This window comes from Trichomycterus rosablanca, chromosome 13 (assembly GCF_030014385.1).
Source record: "Trichomycterus rosablanca isolate fTriRos1 chromosome 13, fTriRos1.hap1, whole genome shotgun sequence".
Lineage (NCBI taxonomy): Eukaryota > Metazoa > Chordata > Actinopteri > Siluriformes > Trichomycteridae > Trichomycterus > Trichomycterus rosablanca.
Window position 1 is genome coordinate 25147727 of NC_086000.1, and position 16574 is coordinate 25164300.

The 16574-nt window shown below is 41.8% G+C and overlaps 1 protein-coding gene across 1 annotated transcript in view; it reads right to left on the minus strand.

Moving 5' to 3' along the window:
- Positions 1-6199: 6199 nt before the first annotated feature.
- Positions 6200-16574, minus strand: part of dph6 (diphthamine biosynthesis 6) — a 131971-nt gene continuing 121596 nt past the window's right edge. Inside the window, exons 14-15 of the mRNA XM_063007392.1 lie at positions 14364-14760; positions 6200-6683 (exon numbers count right to left, since the gene is read on the minus strand). Coding sequence (XP_062863462.1) covers positions 6565-6683; positions 14364-14760 — 516 coding nt within the window. The 3' untranslated portion in view covers positions 6200-6564. The remainder of the gene's footprint in view (positions 6684-14363; positions 14761-16574) is intronic.

Genomic DNA, 16574 nt, shown 5'->3' on the forward strand with positions numbered 1-16574 from the left:
CTGGAGATCAGTCTCCAACCCAGGACCTAGTCATTTCTCTGGATGACTCCCAGATCAGACCATCTGATAAGGTAAGAAGTCTTGGTGGTGTTCTTGATAACCAGCTGACATTCTCTCCTTATATAGCCAACATGACAAGAGCGTGTCGGCTCCTCCTGTACAACATCAGGAAGATTCGTCCATTTCTCTCCAGGGAAGCTACTCAGATTCTGGTGCAGTCACTTGTAATCTCACGGTTGGACTACTGCAACTCCCTTCTGGCTGGAGCTCCCATGTCCACAATTAAATCCTTACAGCTCATTCAAAATGCAGCTGCCCGTCTGGTTTTTAACCAGCCCAAACACTGCCACATCACCCCACTGCTGCGTTCTCTTCACTGGCTTCCTGTAGCTGCACGCATTCAGTTTAAAACACTGACGCTCGCCTACAAAGCCAAAAAAGGACCAGCCCCAAGCTACCTTCGGGGTCTAATCAAACCCCGCTCTGTACCACGCAACCTCCGAGCCTCTAGTCTCGCTCGACTTGAGCCTCCATCCAGGACTAAAGGAAGACAAGCATCAAGGCTCTTCTCTGTTCTAGCGCCCAAATGGTGGAACGAACTTCCTCTGTCTGAACAGTCTCTTGCTGTCTTTAAAAAACGATTAAAAACCCACCTTTTTACTAAACACTTAGGCTGACTTGTACTTATTTACTAACACTTTATTCCAATCTTTTCCATTTAAAAAAAGAAAAAAAGAAAAAAAAGAAAAAAAAAAAGCCACTTTGGTTCTAACAGGTTTTAGCAGATTTGTGTTCTTCGACTGTTGTTTACCTAAACTTGAGAAATGAAATGTTCACTATAGAAGCACTTCTGTAAGTCGCTCTGGATAAGAGCGTCTGCTAAATGCTGAAAATGTAAATGTAAATACTTAATCCCAATAAAAGTCTTCATGAATCTGGAGTCTATCCTGAAAGCACTACATGCAATTTAAGATACAGCATGAACAGGGATCAAACACTTATACCAAGGAGCAGTTTACACAGTGTATATAGTCTCATGCTTTGTGAGATGGCAGGAAGCTGGAGTACACAGAGGAAATCGAGACCCATCACAGACTTTAACAAGAGATTATGCTTAAACGTAACGTAATCTAACCTTGGGAATTTTTTTCGTCCCAAAAATTGAAAAAGAAAAGACAGTACTAACAAAACAAAAAGGATCAACTAAGACTGAACTTCCTTAAAAATGAAAATAAAAACTTTGTAAATGTATTATAAATGTAAATACTTTTTACAAATAAATAAACTTACATGCACAGTGGTACCTTGTAACTCAACGTCCCCTAAACACAAAATCTTTGAAACTCAATGCCCTTGTGTACCCTTGAACTTAATGTGTTCAGTTTCTTTTAAAAAAAATATTTATTTAATTTTAAATTAACAATGAACAACCGCTTTGTTCAGCGCTCGGCTTGAGCGGTGCAGTAAAACGTCATAAGTGAGAATATGAGATGAAACTGCATTTGATTGGAATAATCGTGAAATCCACTCTGAAAGATCCACGTGTATCTGTGTTTAGTTGGATTTCTCCTGTTTCACTTTTAAACTTGTGTTATAGCTCGGGGTGCTGAGAAATTGTAAGAATCAGCCTTTTTTTTTCCGAGAGAGTCTAAAATGCTTATCGTTAAAAAGCAGCACAAAAGCTAATGTGCCGTTTCTCATGTGAATGCACCTTTACTGAACGGAAAACAGTATTCCAAGATCAAACATCTTCAGGATTAAGAAGCATAAGGAAACAATTAAGAAATGAAGGTAAAGAGCAGGTTTTATTGTAATTTTTTTTATTGATTTTTAACTGTTTTCAATTGAATTTCAGTGTTTTTATATCATATTTGTATTATTTTCAGTGTATAAGTGTCAAAAGCAATCTCATTATTTTACATTAGCCTAAAATACGTATATGCAGTTCCACGGGACCATGGAAAGCATTAACAGGTATCCCATACATCCTTATGGGGAAAAATACCTTAAAACTCAACGTCTTTTAAACTCAATGCCACTCCTATAACCAACTGATGTTGAGTTTCAATAGTCTCTAGTCTCTAATGTACACATAGCCTGCATGTACAGTTGAAGTCATAGGTCTACATACAATATAGAATCTGAATTACCTTATAGGTTTCTTGGGGTTTCTTTACTGTCTTTAAAATTCCAGTACTATAAATCACATTTTAATTGAAAATAACCAAATACAGTAAAGTACAGTTATTGTACATCCTGCATCAGTATTTCTTTTCATTGACAGAAGTTTTTTCATTTTCCTTTCCAACAAATTCACCAGGTCAGTTTTGACCTTTATCATATGGGCCATAACTGACAAAAGAGAACAAGATCAATGGATGATGACATGCAGTCTTGAGCAAAATCATAGTACTTTACGTAAAGATAAACACCTATCTAACCTACAATTGAGAATGTCAATGCAGTATCTGACTTTAAGACAGAAATGGTGGTTAACACACACAGAGGTGGGGACTAGAAAGCTCACCTTGATGTCCACTTCTATTAATCACTCCTTAGGAATCAATGTGGTGCAAAGAGATTTCATGTGCTCAGGTGCTTGGCTCTGATTGCCCGTTACAAAATAATAACACATTTCTAACATGTGATGCATAAGAAACTCAAACAGCTCGAAGTTGGAAGAGATGAAATCATACAGACTCTGCACTGGGTTTTATAAGTTTTCGGCAATTCTTACAGTACCTTCTCTCATGGCAGTGCCAGCTGCTGGGCCCTCAGCACAGGACACAGGAGATCTCTGCAGCCCCCATTCTACAAAACCCTACTCACCACACGATCAGTGAATACACTCAGCTGCTGCATACACAAGTATGCAAGCAACTAAATAGGAGGAAGTATTCATAGTACAGTGTATCACAAAAGTGAGTACACCCCTCACATTTCTGCAGATATTTAAGTATATCTTTTCATGGGACAACACTGACAAAATGACACTTTGACACAATGAAAAGTAGTCTGTGTGCAGCTTATATAACAGTGTAAATTTATTCTTCCCTCAAAATAACTCAATATACAGCCATTAATGTCTAAACCACCGGCAACAAAAGTGAGTACACCCCTAAGAGACTACACCCCTAAATGTCCAAATTGAGCACTGCTTGTCATTTTCCCTCCAAAATGTCATGTGACTCGTTAGTGTTACTAGGTCTCAGGTGTGCATAGGGAGCAGGTGTGTTCAATTTAGTAGTACAGCTCTCACACTCTCTCATACTGGTCACTGAAAGTTCCAACATGGCACCTCATGGCAAAGAACTCTCTGAAGATCTTAAAAGACGAATTGTTGCGCTACATGAAGATGGCCAAGGCTACAAGAAGATTGCCAACACCCTGAAACTGAGCTGCAGCACAGTGGCCAAGATCATCCAGCGTTTTAAAAGAGCAGGGTCCACTCAGAACAGACCTTGCGTTGGTCGTCCAAAGAAGCTGAGTGCACGTGCTCAGCGTCACATCCAACTGCTGTCTTTGAAAGATAGGCGCAGGAGTGCTGTCAGCATTGCTGCAGAGATTGAAAAGGTGGGGGGTCAGCCTGTCAGTGCTCAGACCATACGCCACACACTACATCAAATTGGTCTGCATGGCTGTCATTCCAGAAGGAAGCCTCTTCTGAAGTCTCTACACAAGAAAGCCCCAAACAGTTTGCTGAAGACATGTCAACAAAGGACATGGATTACTGGAACCATGTCCTATGGTCTGATGAGACCAAGATTAATTTGTTCGGTTCAGATGGTCTCGAGCATGTGTGGCGGCAATCAGGTGAGGAGTACAAAGATAAGTGTGTCATGCCTACAGTCAAGCATGGTGGTGGGAATGCCATGGTCTGGGGCTGCATGAGTGCAGCAGGTGTTGGGGAGTTACATTTCATTGAGGGACACATGAACTCCAATATGTACTGTGAAATACTGAAGCAGAGCATGATCCCCTCCCTCCGGAAACTGGGTCGCAGGGCAGTGTTCCAGCATGATAATGACCCCAAACACACCTCTAAGACGACCACTGCTTTATTGAAGAGGCTGAGGGTAAAGGTGATGGACTGGCCAAGCATGTCTCCAGACCTAAACCCAATAGAACATCTTTGGGGCATCCTCAAGCGGAAGGTGGAGGAGCGCAAAGTCTCGAATATCCGCCAGCTCCGTGATGTCGTCATGGAGGAGTGGAAAAGCATTCCAGTGGCAACCTGTGAAGCTCTGGTAAACTCCATGCCCAGGAGAGTTAAGGCAGTTCTGGGAAATAATGGTGGCCACACAAAATATTGACACTTCAGGAACTTTCACTAAGGGGTGTACTCACTTTTGTTGCCGGTGGTTTAGACATTAATGGCTGTATATTGAGTTATTTTGAGGGAAGAATAAATTTACACTGTTATATAAGCTGCACACAGACTACTTTTCATTGTGTCAAAGTGTCATTTTGTCAGTGTTGTCCCATGAAAAGATATACTTAAATATCTGCAGAAATGTGAGGGGTGTACTCACTTTTGTGATACACTGTATGTCTAGACACAATACGTGACCAAATATTTATGTATGTAGACACCCAAGCATTATCTATATGTGTATTACTATTACTGCATTTAGCAGACACCTTTATCCAAAGTGACTTACATTACAGTTAAAGTATACAGTCTGAGCAATTGAGGGTTAAGGGCTTTGCTCAAAGGCCCAACAGCAGCGGTGGGGCTTGAACCAGCGACCTTATGAGTACAGTACTTTATCCACTAGGCTATGGCTATCTTATTCCAAGACTACTGACTGAACAACAGGACCAAGCCCAAACTACAGACACAAATCTATAGCTTAATTTCCAGGTGGAGTGGGCCGTATTTGATCCTCTACCAACCAGCAATAATTCTGACCCCCACAGACCGGTTATGTGCCCATGAGGCACACAAATTAGTCCTGTCCCTGTATAAAAGACTCCTGTCACAGAATCAGTTTCTTCCGTTCAAATCTCTCGACCACCATGGGCAAGACCAAAGAACTATCAAAGGACGTCAGGGACAAGATTGTAGACCTGCACAAGGCTGGAATGGGCTACAAGACCATCAACAAGAAGCTTGGTGAGAAAGAGACCACTGTTGGTGCGATCATTCGAAAATGGAAGAAATACAAGATCACAGTCAATCACCCTCACTCTGGAGCTCCATGCAAGATCTCACCTGGTGGGGTAAGAATGATTCTGAGAAAGGTGAGGTCAGTCCAGAATTACACGGGAGGAGCTTGTCAATGATCTCAAGGGAGCTGGGAGCACAGTCACCAAGAAAACCATTAGTAACACACTTCGCCGTAATGGATTGAGATCCTGCAGTGCCCGCAAAGTCCCTTTGCTCAAGAAGGCTCATGTACAGGCCCGTCTGAAGTTTGCCAATGAACACCTGAATGATTCAGAGAAAGCTTGGGAGAATGTGATATGGTCAGATGAGACCAAAATTGAGCTCTTTGGCATCAACTCCACTCGCCGTGTTTGGAGGCAGAGAAATGCCCGGTGGGGATGGTGTTCTTGGGGTCATATTCAGCATTTCTCTGCTCCCAGCTGCCTTGAGATCATTGACAAGCTCCTCCTGTGTAATTCTGGACTGACCTCACCTTTCTCAGAATCATTCTTACCCCACCAGGTGAGATCTTGCATGGAGCTCCAGAGTGAGGGCGATTGACTGTGATCTTGTATTTCTTCCATTTTCGAATGATCGCACCAACAGTGGTCTCTTTCTCACCAAGCTTCTTGCTGATGGTCTTGTAGCCCATTCCAGCCTTGTGCAGGTCTACAATCTTGTCCCTGACGTCCTTTGATGGCTCTTTGGTCTTGCCCATGGTGGTCGAGAGATTTGAATGGAAGAAACTGATTCTGTGACAGGTGTCTTTTATACAGGGACAGGACTAATTTGTGTGCCTCATGGGCACATAACCGGTCTGTGGGGGTCAGAATTCTTGCTGGTTGGTAGGGGATGAAATACTTATTTCCCTTAATTAAATACAAATTAATTTATAACTTTTATTTAATGTTTTTTTTCTGGATTTTTTGTTGATATTCTGTCTCCCTCTGTTAAAATAAACTTTCCATAAAAATTATAGACTGTTCAAGTCTTTGTAAGGGGGTAAACTTACAAAATCAGCAGGGGATCAAATACTTATTTTCCCCACTGTATATTTATTCTGAATGCTTGTAATATAAGTAAGCTTTTAGCATTTTTGTAAATATTCTTTACAAATAAAATCTGTTTACCTTGGTATTAAATTGTTAAATCAGTTACACAAATTTGCAATATTTATATTTTGCAACATTTATTCTTAAAACTTTGTCCATCAGTTCTGTCTTTTTTAAGGGTGACCATGAAAAGATCGTTTCTGGGTCCCGACGTCATCCGTGCTTGGCTCCAGGTCAGCAAAATTGTATTTCTTAGCCAGTTATGCTGGCTAAAAAAATGTCCTGTTTGCTGTAGCAACGAGTGGAATAGTTTGAGACTGGTTTTTTATTTGTGGGTGAAGTCTGTGTGGCCTCCACCTTCCACTATGTGCTGAGCCAGCAGGAGAGATGAAGCAGAGTGCAGTCCGGCAGATCTAGAACAGGAACTAATGACAGTGCTGGCCTTCTTTCACCCAGACTGTTCTCCAAGCAATCCTGCAAACCTGAAACACACACAGATCCAGAACATAAATCCCAAATACTTAAATTCAACTCATTACTGAAGCAGCCTTGGTTAACGAAGGCTGTCCCAAAGGAGCTGCCCTGAACAGACAGGCTGCACTTAACTTTTCAAACAGAAAAACCAAATGATAGCACAATTATCATGAAGTCCTTAGGTCTTCGTGAAACGTAGCTAGGAACAATACAGGATATGGTCAGACAAGTGATATCTGACTACCTCAGATAAGTGGTACAACGTCTTAAAGATTAAAGCACAAGTCTACATTTCACTAACTGCTACCAGACATCCAAGATGACCTGATGCTTGAACACCATACCTACATAGCTTACACGCTCATCCATTAAGTGTTTTCAACTCAAGTTTGACATCATAAACCTCTGTGACCTCATAGCATTGGAGGGAGAGTGCTAATGCATATTTATGAAGTAACGTGAAGATAAATAGCTGAGTGACTCCATTATGTGAATAATAAAGTAAAGCATCAGAAGTCCTATGACAAATGGGCACTATTAAAAGGGAAATTGGAACAGAAAGGTGAAAGCTCTTTTCAACACCACTTGATAAGCATTCGGCTCTTTTATTAAGAACAAAAGCTGTATGTCAAGCACAGACTCAAAGAGCCCATGCTGAGTAATTAACTCGTATGTGAAATGGAATTGATTGAAAACAACACAGGTGAACAGGGGACTTTTTTTAAAATAATTTTTGAACAGAAAAGTACTTCATCTAAGCATGTGGTCCACACTGGGAAGCTGGGTGGAAAATCAACAGCAGATTGCACCATGAACCAGGGACTTTGTATAAATACCAAAAAAACTAACCCCCAAAAAGTTGGTTTCTATTTTATTTTTTAAGTTATCATGGGTTATCTTCTAACAGTGCGACACACCCAATTACAAACAATAATATCATTCAATAACTGCTATTATAGTTAAATTGGAAAACTACTGTGATTTCAGTGATGTCTCAGGTAACGAAAAGATTAATCTCTCTAAAACCACACCAGCAGAGGTGCAAAATTGGTGCTACAGTGCTTCTATGATTACTGGGAGATCATGAGTTAAATTCCTGATAATGTCAAAGCCATTTCTATCCAGTAGTGCACAACAGAATTGCCATCTTTCCCGCTTTCAATTACTAGCATTTAGATTCTCAAGAAATTAGGCAGTTAGCACTCTTCTTTGGGCATGTAGGACAACTTCTATCAACTTCATTTAAATTTTTAACATTTAGCAGACACCTTTATCCTAAGCGACTTACAGTACTGTGACAGTATATTATCTTAGCAACTGAGGGTTAAGGGCCTTGCTCAAGGGCCCAACAGTGGCAACCTGACAGTAGTGGGGCTTGAACCAGCATCCTTTCAATTACTAGTCCAGTATCTTCTGGATCATTTGTAACCAGAAGTGTCTAATTAGCTCAGCGTTTACGGTGAGAAGGATGTCAATTCTGTCTCAGTTTTCGATTACAGTGGCACCTTGTAATTCAACGTCCCCAAAACTCAAAATCTTTTAAACTTAACACCCTTCGTCAAGAAATGTGTACCTTTAAACTCAACGTTTCCCTTAAACTCAACGTGTGTGCAACCGCTGCTTTGTTCAGCGCTCGGTTTAAGCAGTGCGGTAAAACGTCATCAAAGTGCAAATACGTGACGAATCTGCATTTGTGTGGAATAACCAGATTCACTCTAAAAGTGTCCACATGTATCCATGTTTATCTGGATTTTCCTCACTGTTTCACTTTTAAACTTGTGTTACAGCTCGAAGGTTCTGAGAAATTGTGAGTTAGCTTGTCTAAAACGCTTATCGTTAAAAAAGGCTTAATGTGACTTAATGTATTAAAAGAATGACATCAAAACTTTAAAATACTCTTAATTATATCTGCTCAGTAAGTTCTCTCCACTTATTAAGAAGCATAAGAAAACAATAAAGAAGGTAAGATGTAGGTTTTATTGTATAATTTTTACTGATTCTTAACTGTTTTTAATTGTATTTCAGTGTTTTTATATTATATTTGTGTTATTTGCAGTGTATAAGTGTCAAAAACATTTTTTTAAATTAGCCTAAAATATATGCAGTTCAACGGGACCACGGAACGCATTAACAGGTCTTCCATACATCCTTATGGGGAAAAAAATTCCTTAAAACTTAACGCCGTTTAAACTCAACGCCACTCCCAGAACCAATTGACGTTGAGTTTCAAGGTGCCACTGTACTAGCATTTCAGAGATTTCTGTAAGGAAGGAGGCAGTAAAATGACCTATATCTGTCTTTGAATATGATAAAATCTCCTACCAAGGATGTTTAAAAACAACAATAACAGAAAATAATTTAGCAAAGGTAAAACACTTAGTTCACCATTAGTTAACATTGACAAAAACACCAGAATCCCACCCGCATTCAAATTATATCTGCATAATCATAGCATCATAGCTATCATGTAAATTAATCTACACCAGCATAACTATATTTTTTTTACAAAACATACTGTACCTTTGTAACAGTAAACCACAGTAAGATTTACTACTTGTTTTTTTTAATAATATAAACTTAATAAAGTTTAAGATGACTTTGACTTTAAATTTACAAAACGAGCAATTCAGTGGATCAGTGAACATAAGGTACAGTACTGAAAAAGCATCCAGCCTGTTTATCTGTATCAGTTGGCACACATGCAAGCTGGTAATGTACTGGAGTTCCAAGTTCTCTCCTTTTAGCCCTTAATGACCCTCTGCAGAGCTATTACACGCATCAACACAGCCAGCACATTAGCAAAGGAACAGCAACCTGAGGCTGCCTGGGTGGCACGAAAAAACCCTACAAGCATTCTCTCAAATCACTGCATGATTATGGAGAGCGGTCTCGATAATGACTGTGAAACGAAACACTAGATTCTATAAGTAACACTGAGAATCATCGATCTCTGGAAAACATGGAAAACATGCTGAGAGGTTTAGGTGAAATAATGCTGGCACCGGTGAGCCCTGAGGGCTTTTAGTGAGGTTTAGATGTGCTACGGTGCACCTCAAACTGTTTTAAATGAAGTGTTAAACGGCTTTGCAATTAGCAGACATCAGCTCATAAAAACTGTTCACTGAAACCGAGGTAAGTGAACACTGAGGCTGGAAGAAGAAGTGAGCAACAGGACAGCGATTTCTTATGAAAGAGCTAAACAGCTTCAAAATAGAATAGAAAAGAACAAACAAAAACAAAATAGAATAAAATAAAATATAACAAAAGAAAACAAAAAATAACAGAATTTAACATAGTACAGAACACAAAAACAGTAAAAAAAAATAATAGAAGAGAACAGAACATAATAGAACATAAAATAATTGAAAAATAAAATAAAACATAAATATGCATTTAGTAGGCCGCTCAGGTGGCACAGCAGTAAAAAATGCTAGCACACCAGAGCTGACATCTCATACTCGTCGGTTCAAATTCTCAGCTCTGCTACCGACAGGCTGGGTGTCTACACAAACAATGATTGACACTTGCACAGGGAGGGTGCCGAAGGAGATTCCTCATAACTGATGCAATTACGACCTCTGTTGGCTGATTGATGGCGCCTGCACAGAGATGAGGGATAATGGCAGGGTGTGACTCTACGTACACAAAGCTGATCCACATATGAACTCCCCTCGTGCAAGTGAAAATATGCAGGCGGTACTGCACACGTGTCAGAGGAGGCATATGTCAGTTGCGGCTCTCCTCAGTCAGGAGTAAAGGTTGACATTAGTAGACAGGAAGCGTAATGCAATCAGGGTAATTGGATGACTAGATTGGGAGAAAAATTGGGGGAAAAATGCAAAAAAAAGGACTATAGTAGATCAGAATAAGACGCAATAGAACAAAGCAGGACAGAAGAGCATAAAACAAAAGAAAAAACAAAAGAAAACTAAACTGGCACCCAGGAGGCAGCAGGATATTCTAAACTCTCTAATTTTAAACTCTCTGAGTTGGAATCTCAGGTCTGCTTCCAGTTGGCTGGGCCAATAGTCTCTTGGGAAGGAAAAGACCAGAATAATAAAGGAGGGTGGGGTCTTCTACACTGGGTAAGGACCCTGATTAGTAGCCCGAGGTGCCTGTTCATAAGTAAAGGAATGCAGAGATCAGCGTGTGACTCTCCGTGTGCAAGACTGGCCTCACACACAAATCCACCGATGTATGGGTGAATAAGAAGGGGTCGGAGGACTGCACATGCATCGGAAAGAGCGTGTGTCAGGCAAATATACCCTTCTTGGACACGAGGGAAGACTCATTCTTAGTTGGGAGAAAAAGGGAGAAAATGCATAAGTAGTAAAAAAGTAGTTTTATAATAATAAAACTAAACAATAGAACAGAAAATAGAAACAGTAGAGAATACAACAAACGTAACAGACAAAAATCAAAACAGAATGAAATAAAAACAGCAATAAAAAATTACATGTTGCATATAACATCTAGCCTTGTTAACTTCTGTTGGTTGATAATTTAGGGCAAATATAATGCCTTTATTTCTTATAAATACATATACAGTATAATATGTATATATGCATATCCCAGCTTGTTTGGAAGCTAGGGTGAGAGGAAGGGGTCAGCCCTTGTATGGCAACCCTGGAGCCGAGAGGGTTAAGAGCCTTGCTCGAGCAACCTTCTGAATGATAGCCCAAAGCTCTACCCACTAGGCTACCACTGTCATTTACATTTTTACATTTTCAGCATTTAGCAGACGCTTTTATCCAAAGCGACTTACACAATGAGCGGAACACGATGAGCAATTGAGGGTTAAGGGCCTTGCTCAGGGACCCAACAGTGGCAACTTGGTGGTGGTGGGGCTTGAACCGGCAACCTTCTGTTTACTAGTCCAGTACCTTAACCACTGAGCTATGACTGGTTAGCTTTAACATACTCTTACACTTATAATGTTTTATTATGAGAAAGATTTTTATCACAAAGTTTGAGTTGTATTTTGCTCTCTGCTTTTGAAAAATACAACACAACCAGATTTCTAAAGCACTGTCAGTGGAATCACCTCTATAATGATTTAAGATCTCCTGTTTGTCCAGTAGTTCTCAACTTGGACTGGGGAAAATACAGTTTAGTACTCATGGTTCATTTTTCTCTTATTAAATATATTTTTGTTCACAAATGTTAAATACAATTTTTGAAATTCTGTAGCGACTGCTACCATGTATTTTCCCTAGCGGTGATAGATTTCCAGCAGACAGGGCTTCACAGCTTCTGTCCCATTGGTAGCTGAAAGCTACATTTATTTACCCTTCTAAGATTTTGTTAAGCGAAAGCTATGACCCATAAAATCCCCCCGTGGCACCCTTGCAGGGCATATGTGTCTTACATGGCAGGGCAACGAGTTACACTTCAATGGCAGGCCAACAGATAAATTCAAACATATGTTAGAGAGCAATTTCATATGCCCTCATGATGATGTCAAGCTCAGAGCCAGTGAAAATGTCTATGAAAATGTTCTTGCTTTTGGGTTACTGGATTGTCAGAGCATTGTCTAGTATTGTTGCCAAGTTTGAGCCAGATTAAGTCTACATTGTGATTCTGAGTTCTGGCTTAATTACAAAACAACTGTAATATTGTTGAGTAAAGCAAAAGTAGCACAGGGACTGTAAGTCATGTTTTTAGATATACATTATTGGCTCTTTAGTCACATATTTAATCGCTAGACAGAAAATGCAGACCATACTTTATAATATAGACATGGTACTCAAATAAATTAAAAGGAAAGAAAGCATAAATGCCAACAGCCAGACGTTCTTGCAGTCATTGTTGCAACCCAATTGATTGAAAGCATATTATTATTACTTTTATAAAGCTCAGTACAACTGCTTTGTTTGTAAATAGGATTAATACATACAAATTAATTATTCAATTTAAAAAAGTATCTTTTAAAATCACATCATTGTGTTCACATAAAACATGGTGAATACACACCATTTTCTTTTTTGCAATCATTATGGATGGATAAATTTTTCATTCATTCATTCATTCATGCATTGTCTGTTTTACCACCGCATTCTGCTAGTCAGGGTCGCAGTGGGCCAAATTCACCAGGCAAGAGGCTGGACACACCCTGGACAGGTCAGCAGTTCATCACAGGACAAGTGCGCACAAACACACACACACATTTATACCTAGTGGAAACATGTCTTTGGTCTGTGGGAGGAAACCGGAGCTCCCGGAGGAAACCCATGGAAAGAACATGCAAACTCCACAAAAGAAACCAGAACACGCAACCTGGGAATGAAACCCAGGACCATCTTGCTTTGAGGCGATAATGCTACCCACCGAGCCACTGTGCCAACATGAATCACTTTGTGGAAAAGAAAAAGAAAGCAAACAAAGAAATCAGTTAAATCTGTGTCCTTGATAAAAATAATAGAGTGTATGTCTTCTAAATGTAGCTTGTTATACCAGTTCTAGAATCATATTCTTCTGGGAGGAAAAATGTCTGGTCTAGACACTCCGACAAGTCTGTCCTCATTTCTATTCATCATCTGTGAGCAGAATTTAATTTCCCACAAAAGCAAGTTACAGCAAGGCATTCAGAACACTAATTGTTTGTTCCTAACAGATAACAACAACTGTGCCAGGCTGATGAATGTGTGGTTGTCTTGTGCTATGAATACAGGGGGAAGTTTTTATTTTAAACATGAACACTGGGTTTCTGTTGAGGTAAAAATTAAGGAAATTTTTGTAAGGTCAATGGTTTTGAAATGGGTTTTCGGAAAAAAAAGCTCATGGTCAGGTCATACTTTTGTATTAGTAATATTTACTAGCAATCACATTACTGGTAGTAATAATAGTATTAGCAGTGGGATTATTAGTAATAGAGGTGGTAACTGAAGCAGTAAAAGAATACCTTTATTGTCATATCAGCATGCTTAGAGTACCATGATTTTCTTTCTTTCTTCGCATATCTCAGCTTGTTTTGAAAGCTGGGGTCGGAGTGCAAGGTCAAGGTTTCCAGAATTGTTGGGACGTTGTGAAAAATGCAATAAAAATAAAGAATCTGGGCGCCCAGGTAGCGGGATATTCCGCTAGCACACCAGCACCGAGATTCTGAAACTTGGCGTTGGCACCGGTCAGCTGGGCGCCATCTAGCAAGTATAATTGGCAGTGCCTGCAGCAGACATGGTTCTGCTAGGGGGAGATGACCGGACTATGTGGGTGGGGTCTTCAAACGCTGTGTAAGGACCCTGATTGGCAGATAGAGAGGCGCCTGTGCAGAGTGCATAGGTGAAAAAATGTTCCAATAAGGGCTGCGCGTGGGTCGGAGGAGGCGTGAGCAGCAATATATCCACCTCGACTGCAATCAGGGATCCCCCAGCAGTGGAAGACAAATTGACTACACTAAATTGGGAGAAAATGAGAGAAAAATGCATAAATAAAATAGAAAAAAGTGTTTACTTGTGTTCCATCACCTTTCCAATAAATGAGAGTTTTTACTGGTTTGACTGAGGACACTCATTGTTGCAGTTTTGCAAGTGGAATTCCTGTCCATTCTTGCTTAATACGAGACTTCGGCTGCTATTTTTGTCAGTTAAATAAAGCGAATAAGAAAATTAAATTACAAATTCATCTTTTTACTGCATTTTCAACAACTTTTTATCAAAAACGGGGTTTGTATATTAAATGAGTATGCTTACCTGCTGAGAGTGCTCTGGCTAACTTGTTGCCGCTCTTGTAGAAGACCCTGGCACATAACAAACAAAGCTTCATCTCTTTCTGAGCTAAAGCTTGCTGGAAAGAGGTGCCCACTGCCTTTAGTGTGCCCTCTGTACCTATGTGCTCTGATGTTGGAAATGGCTCGGTAAGGGAGACACACAGGGACAGACTGGCAAACTGTTGGTCACTAGACTGAATAACCTGCCAATGGATTGTGCCACCAGGGATCTCAGAGGTCATCTGACAAAAAGTCCTGTCTGCAGGTTCATCCTGCACAGCCGTGACATGTAGCTCCACTGCTGCTCCTCTGGGTAAAGCAGGCACCACTGAGACTATCAGGGAAGGGCATTGAATTTCCTCTGCTCCATAGCATGCCACCTGCACAAAACACACTACAAGTCACTAAACGGATACATGAAATAATACACATCAGCTTTAGCTTATAGACATGCCTTATGTTGTTATAGAAAAATTCTCTGAAAAGAGAACAGAAAAAATATTAATTTCAAGAGACCCAGCGGGGATTCGAACCAGGGAATGCAGCGCACCCGCCGAACGCTTAACGGCGTCGCCACCCAGTGGTTACTGAATCCGAAGGCTGTCGAACTGACACTAACTCCCGAACCACGGGAGTCTACACACGTTCGTGGTCGACGTGACCTCGCAGGGGGAACACCGCTGGGGAATGACGTTGATCTGAAAAAGAGAGAATAGACTACGTTTTGTTTACCCAGACACAAGTGAGGATTCGAACCGGGGAATGCCACGCTCCAGCCGCACGCTTAACAGCGTCGCCACCCAGTGGTAACTGAATCCGATTACTGCCTGGTTAATAGGGGTTGCGGGCAAACCGCTTCCAGCCAGAAGGCTGGTAGCGTAGCAGCATTGCTAACGCTGACCGATAAACAAAAGGCAGCGCAATGGCTGCACGGCGTCGCACCACGCTAAATTCTAAGGTGAAAACAAAGAAGTACCTCGACCTTCCAGTCTACACACCCTAATGGCGATGCCACCAGGGGATACCCTCTAAACCCTAGAAAGCGCGGACGAACTGCCACTGACAAACCGGGAAAACAAACAAAAGGTGCGACACCCACCGCTGCGCAGAGCTGGCTTAAATAGCCAACTCAGCAGCTGTGGGTGATCAGCCCTAATTGGTCCTCCTGCCACTTAAGGCCTTTGTTTGCCTTGCTCTGTAAGACCTACTTCGCTGGGAACTCGGGGTGCATTCACCAGCTACCGTAGGTCTCCTAATAGAACCCCCTCCTCTAGGGACAGCTCCTGAGGTCCCAAGACCCGCATCACGGTTCCGGCGGAACTCGCGGATCAGTTCAGGGTCCAGGATCTGACGAGCCGGTACCCATGAACGTTCCTCAGGGCCGTAGCCTTCCCAATCCACCAAGTATTGGGTGCTACCCTGAACCTTCCTGCTATCCATCAGACGGCGGACAGTGAAGGCAGGGGCACCCTGGATGATACGAGGGGCGGGAGGCTGGGGAGGGGGTGACACTCCCCCGCACATAAATGGTCGGAGCTGGGAGACGTGAAAGGTTGGATGCACTTTCATCTTGGGAGGAAGCTCCAACCTGTAGGTCACCGGATTAATCCGCCTGACCACCTTAAACGGACCAATGTATCTGGGTGCCAGCTTGTGAGGGGCACCTCTGACGGGGAGGTCCCTCGTCGAGACAAGGACACGTTGGCCCGGCCGGAAGGTGAGAGCCGGTTGCCGCCTGCGGTCAGCAGTGCGCTTCATGGAGCGCTGGCTGGCCACAAGTGCCTGCCTTGCTTTGCGCCAGGCGGCGCGGCAGCGGCGGACATGAAGCTGAACAGACGGGACCGCTACTTGCTGCTCCTGCTCGGGAAAGAGCGGAGGAGGGTACCCGAACTGAGCCTCAAACGGTGACATTCCTATCGCCGAGTGATGCAGGGTATTGTGAGCAAATTCCGCCCACAAAAGTTTATCCGACCACGTGGCCGGATTCCCTGCCGTCAGGCATCTAAGCATCTTGCTCAGATCCTGGATAAGCCTTTCCGATTGCCCATTCGACTCGGGGTGATACCCCGAGGATAAGCTGGCCTTGGCGCCAATAAGTTGGCAGAAGGCCCGCCAGCACTGGCTCACAAACTGCGGACCCCGATCAGACACAATGTCTGATGGGACCCCATGCGCTCTCACCACATGTTGCAGG